At 36.3% G+C, this 26133-nt stretch overlaps 1 protein-coding gene across 3 annotated transcripts in view; it reads right to left on the bottom strand.

Annotated features, from left to right (window-relative positions):
• Positions 1–26133, bottom strand: part of LOC149087860 (dual oxidase maturation factor 1-like) — a 114409-nt gene that overhangs the window by 67291 nt on the left and 20985 nt on the right. For all 3 annotated transcript variants that reach the window (XM_089242118.1, XM_089242121.1, XM_089242119.1), the window contains exons 2-3: positions 24017–24248; positions 16710–16767 (exon numbers count right to left, since the gene is read on the bottom strand). In XM_089242118.1, coding sequence (XP_089098244.1) covers positions 16710–16767; positions 24017–24184 — 226 coding nt within the window. In that variant the 5' untranslated portion in view covers positions 24185–24248. The remainder of the gene's footprint in view (positions 1–16709; positions 16768–24016; positions 24249–26133) is intronic.

Raw genomic sequence — 26133 nt, 5'->3', positions numbered from 1 at the left:
GCGTCTCGTTGTGTGTTTTCCATTTCCTTGGAATCTTTCGCAATTGGTTTCGACCCAGAATATGGTGGAAGATGTTAGGAAAGTAAGACTTTTTCGGTCAGAGTTTCTGTTGTGCGTAATGTGGCCATGAAATTATGAAACGTGCTATAATGTCAAAGGGGCCGTTCAAGTATTACGTCAGAAAGTTTTCAGTCGTTTTTGACCACTTCCCCGTCCCTTGTGAGCAAAATTTCGTGATCTCTGTCCTCCTTACCTCCTATCACATATTGGTGGGACCAGAGACTGTACGTGGGGAGGACGCATAAGGAGGCTCTTGCCCCTTCCCAAAACGATCAAAAAATCATTTTTTTAATGCAAAAAAATTTTTTAAAAAATTCAAAATTGCGAAAGAAAATTGGAAAACTCGATTACCGCCTGGCAGTCGAGTGGTTAAGGAGATAGCTTCTCGCCCTGCAGGTCTGGGTTCGGGCATGGATATCTACTAACCTAATACTATCAAATTCCCTGGATGGATCATGATGGTCCCTTGGGAATATGTGAAGATCACGTCACGTTGTTGTTATTATTATTATGAATACCTTTATATGTTATTATAATTAGTTTTTGTCAATTTCAATGCTATTTCGAGAGAACTCAAAATTTCCTTTTAAGAAATTCATTGTGATCCACTTTCTAAGCCATATAATGATAAATCCTTGGCCCGTGGACCTGATGCGGCCTGCCCCCTCAAACCTAATTTTGTAAAAATGAACTAAGCGGCACATTTACAGACCGCTTAAGTGACTCGTGGCACAATTCCAGAGCATTTAAACGGCCCGTGGCACATTTTTAGATCCCTTAAGTGACAGATGGCGCAGTTGTTCTACATCACTTAAGTTACCCGCGGCCCATTTCCAGATTATGATCCGCGGCATAATTACTGATCACTTGAGTGATGCGTGGCACAGAGCACTTGAGCTACCTGGATCAACACCAACTGTAGCAGAAGTCCTCCGCGCGAGGCTCGTGAATCCACCGAAGACGAAATTTCACTTACTCATTGGATATACTGCCAAAAAAGTAAAGATATCGCACACGTCGGCATGCTATATCCAATGGCTACAGGTGAAATAACTTCTTCAGTGACGCCACGAGCTTTGCGCGGAGGCCTTCCGCAATTGATAGTGTTGCCCGGGCACATTTCCAGATCAATTGAAGGATCCACGGAACATTTAGAAACCCCTCTATAGCGGACTTATCAATGAAGCTTTTCGAATAGACGTGATAATCATCATCAGCATCACTCTGAGGGACAAACACTGGATGATCCCCATAGAGATCAATGTTAAAATTGCTGATCTTAGCGTAGAATTGCGTAAATTTAGTGGGGTTTTCCACCACATCAATAATTTTAAAAATTGAATTGAATTTTTGATTTCCGAAACATTGAGTTCGCTTAGAAATACGAAGCGTAGAAAATTAAATATAAAATAACTAGCTGGACCTACTTTTAAGTTATAATATTCATTCAATAACACATTGATATAAACTTTTTATTTATATCTTCTCAAACACGAAAATGAGAATTAACGTCTCCGTATTGTCTTATATTATACAATTGCATCAATCCATATGGTTTAGGATGTTTTGAAATTAATTATGAGCTCATATAAATTACATTGAAAAAATTCCGCAGCTTTAATCAAGCATTTTTTGAAGCAAAAACAGGCAGATCGATAACGTGAACTTGAATAAAAAATTTCAAAATATCTTGCTCCCATTAAAAGGGGAAAAAAACCGATTCATTTCTATGTTTCTTTAATTTAGATTTGTTTCTTTCATGAGTCGCCGTATTGGTTACCTTGTATGTCCCTCAAGAAAGAGGGAAATATCACGTGATCCAAAAAGCCTCATATAAGGGGAGAATATTAGTTTAGTTCAGAATCCCACAAACTAGGGAAAGGGTTTTCCTCGTTTTTGGGACACGCAGTAAAAATCTCATTAAGAATATTTTATATCAGGGCCGTTATTTAAAATTTTTCTGGGGGAGGGGAGAGGAGGGCAAAGGACACGTACTCAATGTTTGCATGTATATATATATATATATATATATATATATATATATATTAGTGTATTTTCAAAAGCCGGGGACAACGGTCCCTCTGACCCCCCCCCGCCAAATGACGGGCCTGTTTTATATTTTCATAAAGGATAGTTGTTGATGACGTATATAAGAATCACCGAAATCCCCCCCCCCCTGTCATCCGATCATCCGAAGTCAGCAAACCCGAGACACCCCCCCCCCCTTTCCCCCACTGTCGATGCTGACCGCTGACTTGAATGACCGCAGTCATTGAAATTATCATATTAAGCGGGAAACTTTAACATTTAATACTGTCTCTATGGAAGAAATTTTGGTGCCGGAAGATTTTATCCGTTTAAGCGGGGTATCCGCGCTATCCGATTCAGCAGGGCCGACCGTAATTCTAAAAAAAAAACCTGCCGCGTGACAAAAGATCCGCTCATCTGTCCGCCGTGGATTGCAACAGTCCGAGTTCATTAACCGTAAATACTGCAACATTTCTCTGTATATTTCCATCCATCTTACTTTCTTACTTTTGCTTTCTTCCAATACTTTCTCTTCCTTATCACCACACGTGACGAAAGTCCATTCATTCCAAAATGGCGCATGCATGCGTGCATACTCTCTCATACTCCTGAGTATCGAGACTGTGTGGTTTTTTTTCCTTTTTTTTTTTGGCATAATCTGTATAGGAAGGGCTGGTCTTTGAGTCCCATCCAGGTCAGAAACTTCGAATGCACAGTATGTGAACGAATTAAAAAAGAAGGATGGGAAAAGAACAACCTGCAGTAGTAATAGTACTACTACTAATAACGAGAGTGGAAAAAGATTTAGACAGAGAGTGAGTGTGTGTGTGGTGACATGATAGCCCCGAGTAATATTCGAACGTGTTTCGCAAAGTTTGGGGTCGGCAACCCCCTCGAGGTGAACTTGCCCATTTCGACTTTATTAAGTTCTTTCTCAGTTATACGAAAACAATTAAAGAGAGTGAAAGTTTGGCCACAGGCGACTGAAATTCCCTCTTTTCTTGGGCCTAACGTGAGAAAAAGAAGCTTCAATCCGATACATTACCTATGTGAAGGTTAATTAGGGACTGAAATTTAATAGCTGAAGGTTATTGCGAATTATTGTGGATACTACTGCTAGAGTTACTGCAAATACCCTTTACAGGCGCATCTTAATTGCCACGCCCAGATAGCGATCGACATGAAGACGACCGTGCGGATAAGATTTTTTATCGTATTTTGCTTGATTTTGTTTTGTAAATGCATCATGAAATTTAGAATTTCTCGAATAAATATGTCGATGCTGCCAGGAAAAAGTTATAACAAATTTTCCAGACTCCTAAACGAGTCGGAGAAGAACCAAGTCCGATGACTCCTCGGGGATTCCATGTTGCACATCAGAAGCAGAGGCGTACGAGCTGGGGGAGGGAGGAAACAAGCCAACCAAAAATTAGGAAAAAAAATTGATATTTCTGCGAAAAAATTGAAATATGGACAAAAAATACCCTTCATATGCAATATTAACCAATTTCTGTTAATTTAAATGCTTTTTGAAGGGTGGTAACTCAAAATTTCACGGGAAGAAAATTTCTGTGTATGTCCCAAGCCTGTTGTGCCCCTTCCAAAGGTCGATTCTGCGGGAGCCCGTGATGAGAAGGATAACACCGGTCGTCAACTGGAAGCGACAACAGGTGGCAAGCAACGCGAGCGACAACAGCCGACATTAAGTCAGACGACTGGGGGGCGTTTTGATGTCGCCCACTGAAAGCGACGTTTATAGTCTAGAATTCGCGACTGCACCCGTGTGTAATCTGAGTAGTTTTTCCTCAAAAACCATTTATCCGAATACAACCGAATTTTTAGGATATCTTAATGAGACTGACCATAGGAGAGAGAGATATATATGAAATTTAAAAAAAAGTAGTTCAATTTTCGAGCACCAGGTGAAAAAGTGGGGATTTTGTTTACTGAATTTTCCTTTTTTTCCCATGGACCATATAGCGTATATACAAAGTTTCAATGGAATACGTGCTCCAGAACGGGCGCTACATAGGCCGGAGTAGCGTTAGTAGACGTAACTACTCAGAGTACGGAAACTTTAATCACATAATCACCCCGAATTACATATCTCTAGGTTTGAGATATAATAATTGGTTGTATAATAAACATATCTCTCTCCAAGTTTAGATTCTGATCATATAGTTGATTTGCCACTACCTGTACATTTTCACACCGTTTACGCAATCTTTATCAAAGTTCCTTTAACCACAATGTAAAAACAGTTCCGAAAATTTCACAATATCGGCATATAATCGATAATAAAACCCACACAGACGAATAAAACCCGAACTAAGCATCCAGCACGTTGCCACGTACGTATATAACTGTACCCGCAATTGTCACCTCCAGAGAGAGAATTCAACTGCCGTTTATAGTTCTGGAAATGAGTCTCGGAATTCGAATATAATAGGAGATAATTCTCGAATTTGTGTGGAATATAAGAATAGAGGAAAAATGGCCTCAACACTTCGTACATAATAACGCTCGTATTCACAATGCGTTGTCATTTCGTGTTTCCTTCCGCCAGACACGTGACTGACGAATGAAATAAAACACAGTGAAGTAGGTGAGGGACAACACGCGAACTGAATGGCTAAATTTATCTCCACACGTGTATATTGTTATCTGACTGTACGTACTAGTCTTTGGCTATTAGTTTATTTTCAAATAATACGATATAATAATAACTAGGGCTAGGATTTCTATGACTTTGCATTTTTTTACACATTTTTCATATCTCACTATTTTTACGCTATAGAGCATTTTTTTCATGACTTTCAGCAATTTTAGAGCATTTTTTCCCATGACTTTCAGCAATTTTAGAGCATTTTTTTCTATGACTTTCAGCAATTTTAGAGCATTTTTTTCTATGACTTTCAGCAATTTTAGGGCATTTCTCATGATCTTCAGAGTTAATGGCATATTTTCCTATTTGGAAATTATCCTATTTGGAAATATATTATCCTATTTTGGAGCATTATTTTGCATATTTCAGCATGAAAATTAAGAAGGAATTCCCTCTCCCCTTCGAAGCTTTCTCTCATTCTTCCCTAGCTTCGTTTTCTGTAATTGGCAATTTAGAAATAATTGACAATTTTACTCACCTTCGACATCGTTTTTTTCTTTTTTGCAATGATTGGAGATTTTTTGGCGAAATTAGCAACGATCGGGCAGTTTTATTTGTGTACCTTTGGCAACGTTTTTGACAATGATTTCGCGATTTCCTGTAATTTCCCGTATTTTTCTCGAGGAAAGTATGGTCAGTCCATTAAAAAAACATATTTGTAGGTTTTTACGGCATACTTTAGGTTCTTCTTCTTTTTGGGGGGGGGGGCATAAATGCATTTGTTATGAAGGGTATTTTGTCTGATTTTAAGGCATGAAAATCCTAACTCTAATAATATAAGTAACATTTAGATATAAACTTATTATTACATTATTCAAGGCGATATGCCTCATCGTTTAAAAATCGCAACATCGTTATAACTGAAAGAAATATGGAAAATTATTATAAGCACACTAATACCAGCCTAGTTATTCTAAGATCCTAATCTAGTGTTCTCCAACCAGTGGTCCGTGGACTCGTGCGGGTCCGCGGGAAGTTTCTGTTTGTCCGCAAAAAATTCCGTCCCGTCTATGTCTAGCCGCTACATAACTAAAAAAATTTTCCTCTAAATCTGTTATTATTTCTTTTTCGGTCTGCAAATTATTCCTTCTGTTTAGCTTTGGCCGGTCCGCAAACAATTTTTTTTCATTTATTCCTTTTTTGATGGTCCTCAAATTATTCCCCCTTTTAATCCATCTTTTGCCAGTCCGCAAATTATTATTCTCCGGTCTGCAGGTATGAAAAGCCTCACGAACACTGTCCTAATCGACGAGATAATTTTATGCTTCACTAATTTTTTATATTTTTTAACTAATATATTCTTTAATACATTTTATGCTTATCGTTAGATTATGAAAGTTTGTGAATTTCAGTCATAAACTTTCCAATTAAAGTAGAGGCCCTTGACCCAAATGTCCCTGGAGATAATTTCACGGGGGGGGGGGGGGGTCTGTTAGCTTGATTGAGAAAAGAATGAACTCATTTAGAGAGAAACGATGTCACTCTCCGCTGTTCATACGAAGTACGAAAGCGTGGATAACCAAGCGGAGATCGAGATGTAGTTCGGAAAGAAAATCCACATTCCTCTGTGGGGAATCGAACCACCAATCTCTCACCATCCGGGCGAGTGTTCCAACCATTGAACTACAGAGGACAGGCACTTTCATTCCTTAGAGCATATTTATGAATGCTGAACGGGACTGCGCTGTCCATGCGCAGTCCCGTCGCACTCAAAAAGTGATCATCTACATACATTTTCTGGTACCATGTGTACGAATGTAGCATTTTGAGCAGTGATTCCCAACGTGGGCATTAACGCCCCCTGGGGGGCGATGGAATGTTCCAGGGGGCGGTATAAGCTACGGGTATAACATAGGACCCTATGGGTTAGATTGCGCTGGGAGTAAAAAAATTTCTGAAGAAGGGGGCGATGGGACAAAAAAGGTTGGGAAACCATGCTTAGAGGTTCCATCGCAAATACCGTCTTTATATGTACTACCACCTCTATTTTTCTGTCCAAAGAGGTTACGATCATCCTGCATTGATTTAAGTGAAATTGTCGTTTCATTCAATATTGGAGTGGAATGATTCAAGTGTGGGTGCTTGTAATGATATCAGAAATCCTAAAATGATTAGTGGCCATTGATTTTGAATTTGCATTTTTTTTTGTGCGGTTCGTGACTTGGTGTGTGTGTGTCTGTGTATTTTTTGCCGATAAAAGGCGTGGCACAAGACCTGGCGACGAAGGTGAATGAAGATTTATTGCTGTCTCACACACACAACACGCCGTTGTCGTCGTCGTCGTCGTCGTTAATGGTGCACGCGGTTGGGGTCAAGAAAACAAGAAAACCACGTGTTGAGCCGATTCCCGCACTTGAGACACTCTCTTCGCGTCTTGGAATTCAGAACGAGCCGCCTAATTTGCATATTACGCTCTTTTTCCCACCCCAATTTCTCCTTCAACTTATTATTTTTATTTTGCCTTGTACTTTCTTTCTGTAACAAAGGGGGTGACGGTCATTCAGATGTCATTACGTTTGAAAAACGCCGAAAAAAAAAACACATCGATGCAAGAAAGTGATCAGATTTTGTCCCGACCGATCACAAGCGATTTCGTATCTTCCAATAATTTAGGGACTGATTTCACTATGAGAGAAAGTGGTTTTTTTTTGGAATTATTTCTAAATTCTTATATTTTCTTCTTATTTGTGAACTCATTATTGGCAGTGATTACGTATATATATTACCGTATTTTAACGTGTAAAGGAACCCTGAGATTTTTTTGGGCTTACAATTTGGAAAACAGTTTTCATCAAAGATATCTTTGTCTTTTACAAATTGAAATAACAAAAACATTATTCGCCATAGAAACTTTCATTAAATTCCTTATCACTATGGCTCGGATTTTTGCATATTTTTTATGCATTTTGCATGTATTGCTATTTTTACACGATAGAGCATTTTTTCTTAATTTTCAGTGCATTTTAGGACATTTTTCACTTGCATTTTCAGTGCATTTTAGGACATTTTTCACTTGCATTTTCAGTGCATTTTAGGACATTTTTCACTTGCATTTTCAGTGCATTTTAGGACATTTTTCACTTGCATTTTCAGTGCATTTTAGGACATTTTTCACTTGCATTTTCAGTGCATTTTAGGACATTTTTCACTTGCATTTTCAGTGCATTTTAGGACATTTTTCACTTGCATTTTCAGTGCATTTTAGGACATTTTTCACTTGCATCTTCAGAATTTAAGGCATATTTTCATATTTTGGAGCATTATTTTGCATACTTCAACATAGATACAAAGTGGGATTTCTCCTCCCTAAGCCCTTTCTTCCTAGCTTCATTTCCCGCAATCGGTGATTTTAGCAATAACTGGCAATTTCACTTGCCTTAGACATAGTTTTTTGCAATGACTAGCGATTTTTCGGCAATATTTATTTATCATTTGTGTACCTTCGGCATCATTTTTGATAATGATTGGTGATTTTCAATCCCCATGTTTTCCTCGAGGAATATGGTCAGCCTATTTATAAAAATATACTTTTGGGTTTCTGTGGCATATTTTTTTAGTTCTTTTAGGGCGCATTTTTTGTGGAGCATATTTAGACACTTTCGGTGTTTAGGTCATAAAATTCTTAAGGCTGATGCTGGCTGAAACACACTAAACTGACGTGAAATGATTTCACGTCATGTCAGAGGCATCGTGAATTCTGATTCGTGGAAGTTCTGTGACGTGGGAATTTCACGTCGTATAATTTCAACGTCACGGAATTTCTACGAATCAAAATTCACGATATCATTGACATGACGTGAAATCACTTCACGTCAGTGTAGTGTGTTTCGGCCTTTTAACCCTACTCATCACTCTCATCTGATACATCACAATCTCAGCAACACATAAACTAATTCATTATCATCATCATCAGAGTCACTCTCACCGTTTCGGTTCGAGTTTCAAGGAATTGAGTAATTTTTGTTAATAATATCCAATTTTTGGCGAAAAGGGGGGTTCTTATGCATGTTGAAATACTGTACATTAGGGTGGAACGAAAAAGGGTGTTTTTTTCACTTTTTTTAGAAATTGATGTTGCCTTAGTGTTCAAAAGATGCCTTTCAATGTTCTAAGAAGTTATACCAAAATCTAGGAAAATATTTTAACATCTTGAGGTTCCTCACAGACCCTAAAGGTCGAGCAAAAAGACTTTTCTAAGTATACATTATAAAAATCTGTTTACACATAAACAAAGTTGATGATTGTCAAAAAGGATTCTCTAAAAAAAGAAAAACACTTAATTTAAAAGTTATTCAGTACATGGGGCAAAACTGAATATATATATAAACCCAGAGAAATACTCAACAAGTTAAGAGTTCTATATATAAGTTATAGCTGACAAGCATATTTGCTTATTTGCAGCTGTCATGGCAGTTGAAAGGATAATTTTTCAAGCACTCCGAATATAGTGATTGATAGAGGGAGATGAAAGTAACCCCCTCCCTTTTTTGGGGGGGGGGGGTGGAGACAAAATTATAACCATGTTCCAAATTAAAAATAAAAGCATAGTTTGACGATATAGGTGTCAGGAGAATGGCTCTATTGCTTCCACTGTTATTACATTTAACTTTTGCATAATAGTCAACTTTTTTTCTAACGATGGAAGAGTACTCCTTGATTTTATTCTGGCTTGAATGAAGCCTTCACGACTCTCTGTTGCTGATACGGCAAGAGATGCTTCAGTTACGAGTAGTACGCACCGTTCAACTGCTTGTGTGTGTGACACGGAAAATTCGGTATAGATGGAAAAGCAGGTTCAGATAATTTTTGTGGGTCCAGCTCCTGATTTTTTATAATAGGTGGTTCAGTCACTCACACTTGATCACATGCAATTGGTTCCTAATAGTGCTTAGCAGAAAAGTTTATTTTCGGAACATGGAATGTACGGATTTCTGTGATTCTGGTAATCCCTCATTTCTAATTTTCAGAATTCTCTCGATTCCCAGTTTTTTGTAAATGAGAATCTCATCTGAGAGTAATGAGAGCAATAAATTCTCTGGGTGGACGTAGAAGTTTTTTTCTCCCATCGCCCCCAACACAATCTAACCCATAGGACCCCATGTTATACCCGTAGCTTCTACCGCCCCCCCTGGAACATTCCATCGCCCCCCCAAGGCGCGTTAACGCCCACGTTGGGAATCACTGATCTAGATGCTTCACAAGATGTCTTAGAGGTAACTCATTAAAGTGAAAAAGACAACTAAGCCATTGCAAGGGATGGCTTATTTTTTTCTCTATTAATCTGATAACACTATTTTTATAACCAGTATTGGTAACAGTCCCGTCGCCATCAATTCCTTCGTATCAAAGTCTTGCTTCAAAAAGTCTAGGATTGATGACTTTATATCCCTTGCTCTACTGCTTCTTGGAGTTCAAAAGCAAATGAAGTACTAGCACCGGCACCGATTGATGGACCAGCTTCAGGTACTGGTTGATGGAAATGCTAACTTCAACGGTAAACTGTGTTTTGGCTCATATAGATCACTTTCCTCAGAATTGTTGGATATAGATGAGCTTTCAGTGGTTGATGAACTAGTTTCCGCTGTTTCTTCTTAAAATGACTTCAAATGGGATACCATTTTCATTTTCCTTTGTTCATTATTTTTCAATTTCTTTGTTGTTAGGACATCTACTCGACCAATGGCCATCTTGCGTGTACTTCTTTGATCTTGCAAGAAATCTCGCTCTAAATTTGTGACCATTCTCAACTTGTCACACTTAAAGTCTTCAAAATCACATTTGCATGCCGCAATGCCGAACAATTTCCGTGCTTCGCGCTGAAAAGATTTCAAGTTCGACTTGAAAGTTTGAGAATCTTTCCTTGCTTTCATATTTTTCTGAAGATTCTTGTATTTACAGTAAAAGTCTTTGAAAATTTTGCATATCCGTTCGTGAGAAACCGTAGGAATCGAAGCAATTTCCCAAATATATCTTCTATCTTTGGCACGATAATTTCAAGAATGTCTGCAATAACTGGATCTTTTCTTGATTTTTGTGCCTTCATATCGCATTGAGTTAAAACAAAGCATAACATCGCCATAGGTGGACGAGACCCGAGAATCCCACTCTTTAGGATTTCCTAAAACGCCACAACAATAAAAGCTTCTGGTCATCATCTTGATTGCTATACACCCTCTCAGTTAAGGGGTAAGATTGCAAATAAATACTGAAAACAAAGGAATAACATCGAGGTCACTGAATGAATCACGTGTTCAGGGGAATATGAAAGCCTCTTCCGCGGGGTCATGTTGCAGAATTCTACACGTGCGTAAAACTTCAGGGGCGATGAGGAACCTCAAGAAGTTTGAATTTCGGGGGAAAAAATTAGAAATGGCATTTCCTCACATAAAGGCATATTTTAAATTCTATTACAATGGCAATTTCGAAATTTTTTTTTTTTCGTTCCACCCTACTGTACAATCTTTGTTAGAGAGAATTGTCCGAGGTTCATGGAAATATATTTCCAGAAATAGTGAAATCAATTTTATTTTTGATTAGCTTGAAACAGACTAACCAGAATAAAATTGAGATAACAACTCATTATCTGTTAACATTAAAAATGTCGGTACACTTAAATTCGGTTTTCTTTCTTAGACTTTTTGAAGCAAGCGTTAACGCCCCTTGGGGGGGGGCGATGGAATGTTCCAGGGGGGCGGTAGAAGCTACGGGTATAACATGGGATCCTATGGGTTAGATTGTGTTGGGGGCGATGGGAGAAAAAAACTTCTACGTCCACCCAGAGAATTTATTGCTCTCATTACTCTCAGATGAGATTCTCATTTACAAAAAACTGGGAATCAAGAGAATTCTGAAAATTAGAAATGAGGGATTACCAGAATCACAGAAATCCGTACTTTCAGTACCGACTCGGCATTCGTTTAGAAATATCATCTACAGTGTGGATTATAGTGTTTATAGCTCTATTTTAAAAAAATACATGTTATTTTATATTGATACAGTAAATGTAGCAAAAAAGATCTTTTCCCCCGTTTTTTTACCCATATCGAGACACACGTTTCCCGTTTAACAATTTTTCCCACTTAAAAGGGTTGTGCACGATCTTGTGGCTTCACATGCTTTAACATGAGAGAAATCTCCTTTCTTGATAAGGAACATTTAGAAATTTTCCGTTTCTTTTAAGAACTCAATTTATTTTTTGAAATACTATGAATATTTTTATACAATTTAACACTAACCAGTGGTACCTACTATAGAGTATTTAGGATTATAATTGTTGTGGTTATTTTTTTTTTCGACTTTTAACTTCAAGAACCTGAAACATTTTTCAAATAATTCACTAAAATTTACTCCTACTTTGTTCCATAAAATTTCTTTAAATCATTTTCATAGAAGAACCTCCCTTAACGGACACTCCCCGTTAGCGGGCACTCTCGATAGCGGACAGTAAAATTATACAAACTAATTTTATTTCCAAACTCTAATTTCTCAATTTTTGTCCATAAATCGAGAATTTATTATCCTTTTTTTTAATTTGTAACTTTTTTTTAAAATGTGTTTTATTGTTGTACATGTAATACATTTATAAATGCATAATAAAGCACCGAAACAGCCCAACCCCTCATTCAGGGCAATGGACAAAATTGACAATTGTCGATAGAGCCTGGGCAGTGCACGGTACGAAATGAAATGCAATATTCAAAATTCAAAGTTGAACCTGGTTAAGGGATGTAGAGTGAACCTAATTTCTTCCGGTCCCTTGAAGTTCGTCAAAACGGGGATTGGCAGCATGCCACAATCAGCATCTACTTCAGGTCAATTGGCGATGTGAATTACAATCAATAGCCTAGTTCGCGAATAGCACAAGGAAATTCAATGTCAAAGCTAGAGAACTGGGAGCATTATAAAACTAAAGTTGAACCTGGCTTCGGGCTATAGCGAACCAAATTTTCTGTTCCCCGAAGTGCATGGGAACGAGACTGCATACCCAAATTAACAACTATTTTTGGCGATCTGGACGACAATCAATGGCGAATCGCCCCCAGAAAAATTGACCAAAGCTAGAATTTATGTATAGCTGGATTTTATTTATTTTATTTGAATTTATACATTACCAGTGGCATATTGAACATATCTGCCTTATATTTTACGTAAGAAAAAATTCCCACGTCTCAGTAGTTCAGAGAAAGTGTTGCCCAAGGTGTGGGATTTCTTAGCAAATGCTTGAACCGGCCTTGAGTAATATTAGCGTAATAAGTGTTGAAAATTTATTTTCAGGGAAATAATGAAGACATTTTCTCATATCAAAGCACCAACAGCCATATGCGAAATTGCGAAAACAAAATTTTCTGGAAGATCTTACAATTCTTGAAAATTTACATACATCTGTCACCATATTTGGGGTTATTCAAGTATTACGTCAGCATCGATGGGGGGGGGGGGGTTCCGATTTGCTGACTTTTGATGACAAAGGGGAGGGGAGGGGGTTTGGATGATGCTTACGTCATCAATCACCCTTTATGAAGATATGAGATATTCTTGATGGCATCTTATTCGGTGCGCCAAAAACGGAAAAAACCTTAAAACCTTTCGATAGTTATTGGGCACCTGAACTAACATTCTACCTATTGATAGGTCTCCTACAGAGCCACTTTAATGATCTCTAAATGTTTCACGGATCCTTCAAGTGCTCTAGAAATGTTTCACGGATCCTTCAAGTGCTCTAGAAATGTTTCACGGATCCTTCAAGTGCTCTAGAAATGTTTCCGGGCCGCTTAAGTGCTCTGGAACTGTGCCACGCATCACTAAAGTGATCCGTAATTATGCCACGGATCAGTTAAGTAATCTGGGAATGTTCCGCGGATAACTTGAGTGATGTAGAAACGCACTGGGGGCCGCTTAAGTGCTCTAAAACTGTGCCACATGTCACTCAAGGGATCCCTAAATGAGCCACGGATCGTTTAAGTGTTCTGTAACTGTGTTGCGGGATCTTAGGTAACTTAGATGATGCAGGAACTTAGATGATCTTTGAATGTGAAAGTGATCTTTGAGGCCTATTTCAGTGATCTGAAAATATGACATGGGCCACTTAAATGCTCTGGAATTGTGCCACGGGTCATTCAAGCGATCTATAAATGTGCCGCTTGGTTCATTTTTACAAAATTAGGTTTGAGGGGCGCGAGTCACATCAGATAACCTTCAGGGCCACATTTGGTCTGCGGGTCAAGGGTTTATCATATATATGGCTTAAAAGTGGGCCGCAATGAATTTTTTAAAGAGAAATTTTGAGTTCTTATCCTTCAAGTAGCATTGAAATTAACGGAAATCGATTATAATAACATATAAAGGTATTTTCTTTCGAAATTTTAATTTTTTGTAAAATATTTTTTGAATTAAAAATTTGTTTTTCGTCTGATGGGTAGGGGAGGCGCACGAGCATCCTATGCCCCCCCCCCGTACGATTCTGATCACACCAATATGCGTCAGGAGGTAGGGGGCAGTGATGAAGAAATTTTGCTGACAAGTTGGGGAGGGGGAGGGGGTTAGAGTTTTGCTGACAAGGAGGGGAAGGGGTCAAAAATGGCTAAAAATTTGCTTACGTAATACTTGAACGGCCCCTTTCCAAATATAAGTACAATAATGAAAAAAAAAACAAAAAAACTTTCATCAAATATATTTTAACTAAATTTTTTTTTATCCTAAATCTGGATATTAGAAATATCTATTATTTTCCAAACCATTAATAGTCATTTAAATGACACAGATTTAAAATCAAAGCCGATTGCTAATCGGCGTCACAAAACAAAACGGAATGATGCAAAGAAATCACAACCAACTTGCAATAAACGATCATGCATCACGTGACGTTTCTCCTGTCCGTCACGCCTAAATCGACGCAACCATCAGCACGCGTAAAAAAAAAACGATAAAATAACAAAAAATAAATAAATAAGGGATTATCGCGTGGAAATGGATGAAATTCGCATAACTTTTACAGCCTATTTGACCATTCATCTAAATAAGACACGGCAATGACGTTTGCCACTCAATTACAATGTGTACACCGTCACATATCCATTTCGTCTTATGAGAAACTTATACGCATCGATGACTCATGAAACCATTACGATATACTACAATTTCGTTTTCACTTTTTTCCCCATAAATTTCGATTTCAGAAATCGGAAATTTTCTCTTTTTTCTACTGATTTGGAAACAAAAGATTGCTCTATTTTAGTTATTTATTCCATTCGAATTTGATGGACGTGCGACCTTCGGAATTTGTAATTTTCGATTCGCAACTATTTCAAAATTTTGAATTCCTTTTCCTTTTTCTTCGATCTTAATTTAAAACATTGGTACGATTTCGGGAAAGGATATTGCGTATAAATAATGACTCTGTGGCATGTAGAAATACATCATATATATTCTGTATATTACGTAACGGTTTCTGTTGTTGTGCCTCGATAAAAAATTGCGGTCAGTTACGTAACGCGTAGCCATTTTTCCTTTGATTTTACTTTGAGGTTACGTCCAAAAAAATATTATTTCTCGAGTATTATACAGTGTTTGCCAATAGCAAATTATCGATAGATTCTAGACGTGGGTTCAAAGCTTCTTCCCAATCAATTTACGAGATATGAAATGCCTTTCTTTATACATACTCATTAACCATTAAATTAAAAAGCTATTAGCAAACTATAATTATAGACTTCGATTCGGCTGGTAAACGCCTGTTTCGCTCCGAATGTTACGTAATTTATCCCTTTAGGGCTCACAGTTTGTCGTTCTGTGTCTGTGTCAACCAGTTGTATTATTAATAATAGTTTTCGTCTAACGATTTGGTCAGTCAAGGTCTCTTATTTAGTCTAATTGATATTTATGAGAGATATATTCCAATTTATTTTATTTTTTTTGCCTCATCACGTGGTCATTACGACTATTTTAAGATAACCTGATACTCTTTTGTGATTGGTATCCGTTGCTTAACTCGTGAGAATGATTTTGACCTAATCAGTACTGTTTTTTTTTCTTCTTCTATATAACGAGTAAATCCGTCATCTTTGTTACTGGATATATTCAGGTTACCAATACAGTTGGGATGGATTTCTATTAAAAAAACTTGTAAAAGTACTGCTACTGTACACCGTAGATTAAATTATAAATGGCAGGATAAACTTATAGCTCTCTCACCGGAACTGACGAGATAACTCGTCTCCTTAGAATTCCTCTCATTTTAGCAATGCTAACAAGCCCAGATATTTTTGAGCAGCCGATTTCTCGATGTGAAACACTTTTTTCCCTAATCTTATACCTTGCATCTGCTGGAAAATCGGAAGAAAGCTTACTTCGTCAAAATGATGTGAAATTTAACAGGGGATGAGTGATTTTTTACTGTGTTATTTCTCATGCGGATCAATGAAAATAACTATGCCGGGGAATTGGTTAAAAAAGTCCCTTGAAAAGCAATGTTGTTGACGTTCAGCATAGTTTTTATTTTTCCCTAAAGATCCGCAAAAAACTCTCCCCACTCATAAAGTTCTTAAAGTTATCTCCTGATTTTTTCTTTGTACCTCTAGTATTGATAATTCTTTTTGAAGATACCTATTAAAACAACGTTGACGATCCTTTGTCCATCTCACGTCACCAGAACTGGTATAAATGCATTTAGAATTATATTTCATCTTCAGCTGATCTGTCAAAACATGTAAAATCTCGTTTCGCACCCACTGGAAACAAAATACCGCACTTGCACGTTCAACAGCACCGTTCAAATGAATTCATGTAAAAAATTAGAGGGTAACATAATTGGAATTTTTCTCTCATGAAAACTTCCCACGATGGGGACAGATGAATTATTTAATAAACTGGAATAACAGTTTTATAAATAGGTGTCAGCACCTTCCATGTGACGTATAAATTTTTAAAAAGCAAAATTAGAAAAATTGTCTGTACTTACTAAGAATGACGGCCCCAACGAATAGGCTTATGGTAACACTGACGAACGTGGAGAATTTCTGAAAATACAAAGCGATGATTAAAACTTTTTTCTTAAATCGGATGAATAAAAAATGGCCATTATATATAGGCATGTATAAAATATCAAGAAAATGCAATTTCTAAATGACTAACAACAAGAAATTCTTCTCGTAAAGACGAAAAAAACACCCCATTTAATTGTACGGATAGGGTTCTCCAAGAGAGAAACTGCTCCTATCTTTAATTATTCATAGATTAAAAGACGAACACCTTTTTCTATATAAATTCTATGGCATCATAATCTTATCTAGTATGCTGTTTAAAGTTATGATAATCCAATGAGGATAGAAAAAAATCTGTAGGTAAGTACATTTTCGGAATCATCATAAGAAGTATATCAGTAGACTGATTATCTCTGAAGAAGAAGAAACGTGCCAGCAAGAGTGACTGACTACCACTGGAGAAGAGACTCGGAAATAAGAAGCAATTAGAAGAAAACTCAAAGACCACAGATAGTCATCCCTTAAACAAAATCAGAAAAAGGAGGTATCTCTGAAGTAGAAACTCAAAAAGAAGAAGAAATTTAGTTATAACAATTGTTCATCCCCCTAGAAGAAACTATAAAGAAAAAGTGGTTATCTCTGAAAGAAAAATTCAGAAAATAGATGTGGTCATCTCTTCAGGGGGAAAGAAGCGGCCATCTGTGGAGCTTAAAAAAGAGAAATTAAAAAAACCACTTGTTAGTGGTCATCTCTAAAGTAGAAACTAAACTAAAAAAGAAGTGGTCATCTCTTCAGTGGAAACACAGAAAGAAGTGGTCATCTGCTCAATGTAAACTCAGAAAGAAGTGGTCATCTGTGAAAAAGAAATTGAAAAGAAGTGGTCATCTCCAACGTGGAAATTTAGAAAAAAGAAGTGGTCATCTCTGAAAAAGAAATTCAGAGAGAAGAATAAATTCAATTACAACAAGTGCTTATCTCTGAAGAAGGGATTCAAATGCAGGGAATGGTCATTCTACACCGCTCATAAATTGAGCCATCCATGTAGGCGTTGCATATGGTTCTTGTAACCCATTGCACGATCTTCTTAATCCACACATCGGCACTCCGCAAGTGTGACCTATTAATCGAACGTTACCATAATAGACCATATTTTCCAAAAATGCTCGAAGAGTGATGAAATTTATACATAAAGAAGGAAAGGGGCGGCCGAGATTTCGTTATAAACGCAAATCGATTTTATAATGGTGTTTCACATGGAAGGTTTTTTGAGAAGAAAGTATGATTTATTGTTGAACAGTAGCGAAAGAGAATGTGTTGTGGCATGAATATTAATGGACAACGACACCCTTATCTGGCGTCTAAATCTTAAGAACCGTCTTCCTTGTTGAAACATTTGTGGCGAAAACTGCGGTGAAAGGGAATGGGCAAGTAATTGAATCTTAAGGATTATAAAATGGTCATTAATAAGCCGTCTTAACCACGAGATTTCATAATAAGCAGTCAAAAAAGAAGTCCCATAAACCTAGACATTACATTTCCAATATAATATTCAAAAATCTCCATTCCATCAACACACAATGATGTCTTCTAGCAATCAATGATGATGGATTTATTCCTGGTGCTATACAAGTAAGAAAATTGGTCGTTCCAAGTCAGCTCCATCATCATTTTCTGCACTATCTATCATTCTAAATAGTGACTCTCTATTGAGAATTCCGATTTCAATGGCCATTACCCCGGCTTCTTTCATTCATGCATGGAATGAAAATAAGAAGCCGAAATTCAACAAACATGTGGATGTGGGGTTTTTCCAATACAATTATCCTCAACATCGTTAACGATACTGTCCTTGAACTTTAAAAAAAAGACACATACAATTCCGTTTCCAATTTTAGAAATAATTTGTCCTCGATTGATGTTTTTAATGGGTTTTTTTTTATTATTATTTTGTATTGATGAAACCGCAAATCGCAACTTGACATTTAAATGTCAGATGCAACTTGAATGTTTGATACAAAACAGAAAGTACATCTTTGTGGGTAGAGTTCGAGTGGACAAACGGAACTTGTGGAGTAGACAAGCAGGTTCTCACTTCTTACGTGCATTTTTCAATATAAAACAGATGTTCTTTCAAGGTAAAACACGTGGGAAATACACCGCTGAATAATCAAATTAGATACTTTGTGGTTAGGGTTTTTATATACAGGATTTCCCGCAAATAATGAAAAAGAAACATTTGTAGTTTCGATTTCTAATCCCTATGGATGAGTGTAACTGTTCACCACAAAGCTGTGAAATTTTGGCAAAGTATTAATGGAAGGATGGGAAAGAATTTGAGGGAGGATAAATATCAGTTTTATATTCACCACTAGATGGCATTCCTTTATACAAATAATAACGCAATCAGTAATTTTTGTATCGTGTGTTATTATCAAACTATAATATTTAAATAGCTATCTTCCGAGACAATCTAGCCCCCTGTACAGGAGAAAAAGCTAATAAAGTTGAATTAGGTTTTATTGAATACCGATATAGCGAAAAAATCTCGTTTTAACGAACACTTTTCTAATCCCCCAGATAAGTTCTTATAAAAACAATGCAAAAAAAACCTAGAATTCTTTTATAGCAAAATTTCGTTTTAACGAAGTAATTTCTCCGGTCTCTTGGAGTTCGTTATAACGGGATTCGACTGTATTACCGATAAGATCAATAAGCCTGGACTGTTCTCGCTTGGTATGCATGGTATTTTGGGATCATGTGACACATTTGCTCCAGCTTTTTATCGTAGCTTTGTGTAAGGCTGACTTTCAAGAAGCTTATAAAAATCTGTCAATCCATTCATTAAGACTTCAAAATTTCGTAATTGTTTGATGAATTTTTAAGGTTATAATAAACTCGGAAATTCTTGAGCACCGTCTAGTGTTGAAGTCTGAAGTTTTTGTCCCTCGCATTCCCAATATGGGGTCAAATTGACCGCACTGCGAGGTTTTTGAATTTTTTTTATCACCACGGAATAAGGTTTCGGGTATATTTCTTATGCTGTTTTCATAATTTTGAGAGTTTTCATAATTTCCAAACCTGACAGATCATCAAAACATTCACATATCATTAAATCAAGAGATAATATTCCGTTGCGTTAACGATGAGATTTTTGGTAATATCTTTGGTAGGCACAGTAGCCTCTAATTATTATTATAAAAAATCTCTAAAATTATTCTTTACACTAGTTTTTCTATGGTTTTTAGTACTTGAATAGATTTACAGTATGTTAACGTGTATATAAGAAACCTTTTTCGACCATTAAAACTTAATTTATTGATTTTCGTAATTTAAAAATTTTCTGATTTTTACAATTCACGTTTTTGACCTTGACGGTTAAAAACTCTTCAAGAGAAATCGCAATCTCCTCTACAGGAATCCGGTGACTATAATAACTCTTTCAGATCCTGGCGTCACAGATGTGTGGGTTGCTTTTTCGCACTGCAGAATTTTTCTTTTGACCTGAGGGAGTTTAGCCCTGACATAAAGGATTGTGTAAGTTTCGAGTTAGAAATATGGTGTACTTGAGTTTTGGAGGGGACTTAAGTCAGAATACAGCACTTAAACTTTCAGGGTATTTTTAAGATGGCTTCCAGGAGAAAGTGACTCCGGGGAAAGTATGACTTATTACATACAATTTAGGAATAAAATCAGGGCCGTCATTTCAACTTTTTTCCAGGGGGCAAAGGACATGTACTGAATGTATGCACATATATATATTAGTATGTATGTACCATTTTTAGTGTATTTTCAAAAGCCGAGGGGACCCCTCTGACCCCCCCTCCCCCCAATTAACGGGCCTGAATAAAATTCTGGAAAAAGTTGTATTTGAAGATGAATATATCTTGCATCATCCTCGAGGAAAAAAGTTGAACGAAGTGAATTATTTCCTCACAAAAAAATGGAGAACTTGAAAAAATTTTTCTTGAGAAGATTTTCCGCCATTGGTTTTTAATGCATTTTTTGATCACCAAAAATGCAAAAACATTTTGAAAATTCCAAAGAATGAATGCTCGGGTGTGAAAAGGATAACTCGATAGTCCCTCTCTCCGGACAAATAAATGGCCAATACAAAAAAAAAAACCCACCCGAAAAATCTCACATAATCACGTTCAAAACCACTGCGAGTTATACAATATTACAAATTTGTTGATAGGAATTCAACGAAAATCTGAATGGAGAAACGCCCAGTATTTGCCGATGACAGCCTGTGAATTATCCATCATATACGATTCGTGATTCGGCTTCTTAACGAATTCATTCAATCACCGGGTTTTCCGCACGTCGAAACGCTATTCTTTCTTCTTCTGTTACTTCAAAATTGTGTGAATGAAAGAAGAAGTAATAAAAAAAACAATACATAGATGGCCATTTATGAAAGCAGACACACCCTTTCCTGCATTTTGATTTGGTATATCGAATGGAAAAAAAGTTAAACCTTGAAATATCCGGAAGCATTTATCAACAGAGGTTGTGGGTTTTCATTTTTCTTTAGCCAACCAGGTCATTAAATTCGATTCCACAATCGAAGAAAAGTCCTAAACACTGATCCATGATGATGATATCGGGCAGGAATTCCGATTAGAATCAATTGATTACAGATCCCGCGTTTACAATAATGTTATTTGAGTCCCAAGACACGAGGGGAAATTCCCTAATGGATCTCGTAAAAACCTTGAGTATAAATGTCTATGGCTTGTTCGTTGGTCATTACAAGTGGGACTTCGAGCGATTATTTGGATTCGAATGAATTTATAATCGTGCGGTTTCCGTTATAAAAACTCGGAATGCCCAAAATGAAGATGGTAATGATGACCTCAACGATTTAATCGGTTAAGGATGCTCGACAGGAATTTTCCCAATGCCGAAAATGATTAATATGATTTTTTTCTCCTTCAAATAACTGTTAAATGATGCCGTAAGTTATCAACTTTTTCACATACGTGTTCTGAATAATTTTTAATCGAATTAAGTCGTCTTTGATTGCACCGAAAGCATAGTAAGTGAAAAATACCCTAATTCCCGACAAAACACGGGTAAAAAAAATTGTTTTAGCTAGTTTTTACGGAAAATACTGGGAGCATTTACACACGTTGGAAAATATATTGTGACAGCTTGAATAAAATACGTGAAACAAATTAGTTATTGAGAGATAGGAAACTTTTTCTCAGCCCAAAGTATCAAGTAAACAGATAGTTTCTAGATATTGTGCCGAGATGGATTCGGAAAGAAAAGCCATCTGGTCTCAACCTAGACTCGAACCCAGGACTTCTTGCAAAGCGGGCAAGCATTTATTCCTCCAATTTCATTCACATTCGTTGATATTTGCAAGCTCTTAGGGGGGGGGGGCTCGTATATCGGCAGAGTGATTTTATGAACACCCTGTACGTAAACATCCTCTGTAATATATTTTTAACGTACTGTTTACAAAAATACCGTTAACCTCTCTGTGCTATAGAGATGATTTGAAGCAAGGTCAGGTCAAATCTCGTGTCACATATGATCAAATAATCAAAAATCTTTGCGCATATTATGATACAGGGGACAAAGTTGGGAAATAGGACAATGTTAAAGCATGTGAAGAAAACGCGAAAAATTTCCGGAAAAACTCTAGAAGTACACATAAGAAAAAGTAAGATAATGCTCTTGAGGAAGGAAACAATGGCTTTTCTTCTAGGAATGCTCGGTAAAATGTTGACCCGCTCCAGTGAATCCGAGAAGAAATCTGATATCCGAGTATAACAATATCCAGAGCCATTTTGAGAGGATATAGGGAGTATACCACAGACAAACGCACAATGCGAATCTAATTGCTGAGAAGAAGACGAATAGTTTCCTGTGCATCCCATCCATATTTAAATTGCCTGTCTGCACTGCACTGGATATAGCGTATAAATATCGGCAGCAAATTGTTTATTTTCCAAGGAAAGAGTAAAAAAAATTATCGAGTTGTTTATTGCAGTCTCAATGTTTGAAGTGATGTAGAAGGGCAATGTGAATTTTCTTTTAATATTATGATTTATAAGAATATTGTCCGGATATTTGAAGAGATTTATAGTTGTCTTTTGTCGTCTCAAAAGGTTATTGAGACTAAAGCATATTGAGATTCGTCGAATCTCGAGGCCACTGGTGTCTTTCGGTCGCAGAGAAAAGATATAAAAATACTGTCATTATTTTCACTGGAGATATTAGGGAGGTCGGTATACAATGGCAATGAATTTGGAATTATTTATGAGTATGTGTTTAAAATTCCTAGACCGAATGGTTTAGAAATATGAGTATGGAAAGCGACTGACCATTTAAAAATACTGGTACATTGGACTATGGTGTCCAACAAGAGGTGCATGGTTTTCTCAGTCCGCGGACCAAATATCCGATAGATATCACCGGTAAAAGCGATAAATTTCAAATATTTATTAAATTTACTAACGACACTTGTGTATTATTCATTATCACCGGTAAAAATGATGAATTCATCAAACTTACCGATACGATTGGAGATTATAATATAATAACCAATTTTTCAAATTTACCGTATTACTATGATTGATGTGCAGCTGTTAAATATTCTTCTGGACTTTACCATATTTTCCGATAATTTTGGCTGTTCCGGCTTTTTTTTAATGAAAATGCCTCGTTTTCTCGAATTTTCAACAAAGAAAACTTGAATTTTTATTGTTAGGATTATTTTAATTGCTCATAATTTGTATTACGATAATTATAATTGCAATGTCCATCAGTGGATCTTTTCGAAAACAGACACCATGGGACCGGAACATTTGTCTTCTAGAGGCGAGCGTCCGTTATGCATGTTCCGCTGTATAAACATTCATCTCATATACAGTAGGCCATACGTATACGGTAGGTAGTTTTCCTATTTTGTCAAACTGAATGCTTATTTAATTAATTTGAATCACATTTTGACACATTGCGGTTTGCAGTGGCACTCAATTTTTCGATATCGACGATATTTCATTGATGAATTACAACAATGCTGTTCTTCGACAATTTTTTTGGTGATGTCCCGTATTTCATCATGATGATCCAGATCTATCGTATTTGTCCGAGAAAATACGGTCAGCACAGGGATATATCGGATGGTGCGTATTTAAATTTTTTTCCCGGATGGGACCACTTGGGGGGGGCCGCAGGCCAGAAGTTATGAAACCCCGCAAAAAGTCTCAACGACGGGAAAATGAGTGTCATAAAAGTATTGGAAATCGAAAAAATAAAAAAATGACGTTACCTCTTTCCTTATGCCGGGAAAAACGATCAGGAAAGCGACGAAAATGGTCGAGAAGCTGACGTAGATGAGGACATTTCGGACGTCTTCGGTGACGGGTGTCCTGTTGGCGTACGTGTAGAGCGTCGGACCACCGTTGCTGCGGAACGCATCGAACCAACCTCTCAGCATGCTGCTAAAAAATCTATGAAGTACTCGACTTTAGACCGTTTGGCCCAGGCAATAGCAGCAAAAGCTAGAAATAATTCAAAAAAGGAGTTGTGAAAACTCTGTGGGGATATTACTACTTTGATCTCTCTCTACGTTTTCTCATGAAAATAGTTCTCAAAAAAGCGTACCTGAATTGCCATCAATTATTGTTTAACAATTTTCAATATATTTTATTGTTATTATATTTATTATTTAATATATTTTATTGTTATTATATTTATTATTTAATATATTTTATTGTTATTATATTTATTATTTAATATATTTTATTGTTATTATATTTATTATTTAATATATTTTATTGTTATTATATTTATTATTTAATATATTTTATTGTTATTATATTTATTATTTAATATATTTTATTGTTATTATATTTATTATTTAATATATTTTATTGTTATTATATTTATCACATTATCGGTACCGAGAAATTGGAAATTTATTCGGTTTTTATAACTTAATATCCACATTCCCGACATAGCATCTAGTGTCGAGAGTGCTTTTTTACATTGAATGGAGAAGATAGAAAAATTAAAATTTTGTAAGTTCAATAATTTCTAGTAATTATTAATTTAATATTTTTTTAATATTAACAAATTTATCTGAACTCTGAAATAAATTTTAATTTTCAAATAAATTAATGCGTGAAGTGTATCATTTGAGGTCAAAATAACATGAAACTTAATGTATTATAAAAATGTTTTTCTTCAGTTCAAAACCCACTTAATTGAACGAAAGATGGCGCTACAGAACCATACCTTTTGGTTATCGTAAAATGCACTCATAACAGAGTAAGTGATTAGCTGGCTCGATGAGCGATACGGAAGAAAAAAAGATCCAAAATATGCTATAAACTGTTGCTTTTTTTTAACCCTCTAAGCAACATTGACGAGATATCTCGCCTCCTTAAAGGCCTCTTGTTTCAAGGAGTTCTTGTTGGAACTGACAAACCTACATAGTTTGTAAAGTTGATTTCTCAAAGGAACTTTTTATTTCTCTTTCTTCCTTTACCCTTTAGTTTGCATCTGCTGAAAATCGGAAGAAACCCAACTTTATTAAAAAATATATGGCATTTCAAAGGAGAGGTTTAGGAATTTCTGCTATGCATTTGCGTACGTAAGGGGGGTTGATGAGATAAAAGCTGCACTTACAGGGCACCCTGTATATACGAGGAATGTCAGCTGAAGTGTCCAGAAAGAATGAAAAAATTCCTCGGTTTATTTCCAAAACAAATGAATTAAAATTAATATAAATATCAACGGAAAGTGGAGAATCGCACTGCGATGTTTGAACTTCTCTGAAATCATTATCAGAAGAAAAATTAAAATTTTTTATTCGGCCCATAATCCAAAAAATACCGGAATTAGTAAAATTTGTGCCCCCCTTGTTTAATAAACTGAAATAAGTTTACCCCGTAACAATTGAATGGAAATTCGCTGAGGAATTGAAATTTCAGATTTTTGCCACATTTTACAGCATGTAAAAGTGGAAACCCCTTTGTAAGGGGTACAGCATGTAAAGTGGTCCTTTTGCCACTTTTAACATGCTGTAAAAAGTGGTAAACTGTCTCAAAATCTCGAAAAAAAAGACAAAAATGAAAAATTTCATTCACGGATATCCCAGCGCAAATTTCCATTCAATAATTTAGAGATAAATTTCTTTCTTAATAACGGAGTGGGGTGAGAAAATTTTACTGTGTGACAATCTTTCGATTAAGAACAGTATAAAATTAAATATTTTTATTTTTCCACTAATATTTCAGTATAAAATTAAATATTTTTCCACTATATCTGAGAGGATCAATCATCCCAGCGAAATTCTCCACTTTTAGTTGATAATATTCCATATTATACTCGAGTTTTCAAGTTCAAACATATTTTCTGAAACACCCTGTATATATAATACCA

This window comes from Pholcus phalangioides, unplaced genomic scaffold (genome assembly GCF_987345545.1).
Source record: "Pholcus phalangioides strain wild (caught in Gottingen) unplaced genomic scaffold, Ppha-v1.0 ptg000003l_1, whole genome shotgun sequence".
Lineage (NCBI taxonomy): Eukaryota > Metazoa > Arthropoda > Arachnida > Araneae > Pholcidae > Pholcus > Pholcus phalangioides.
The sequence above is the reverse complement of the archived record's forward strand: the minus strand, read 5'-3'. Positions and strand labels throughout refer to the sequence as shown.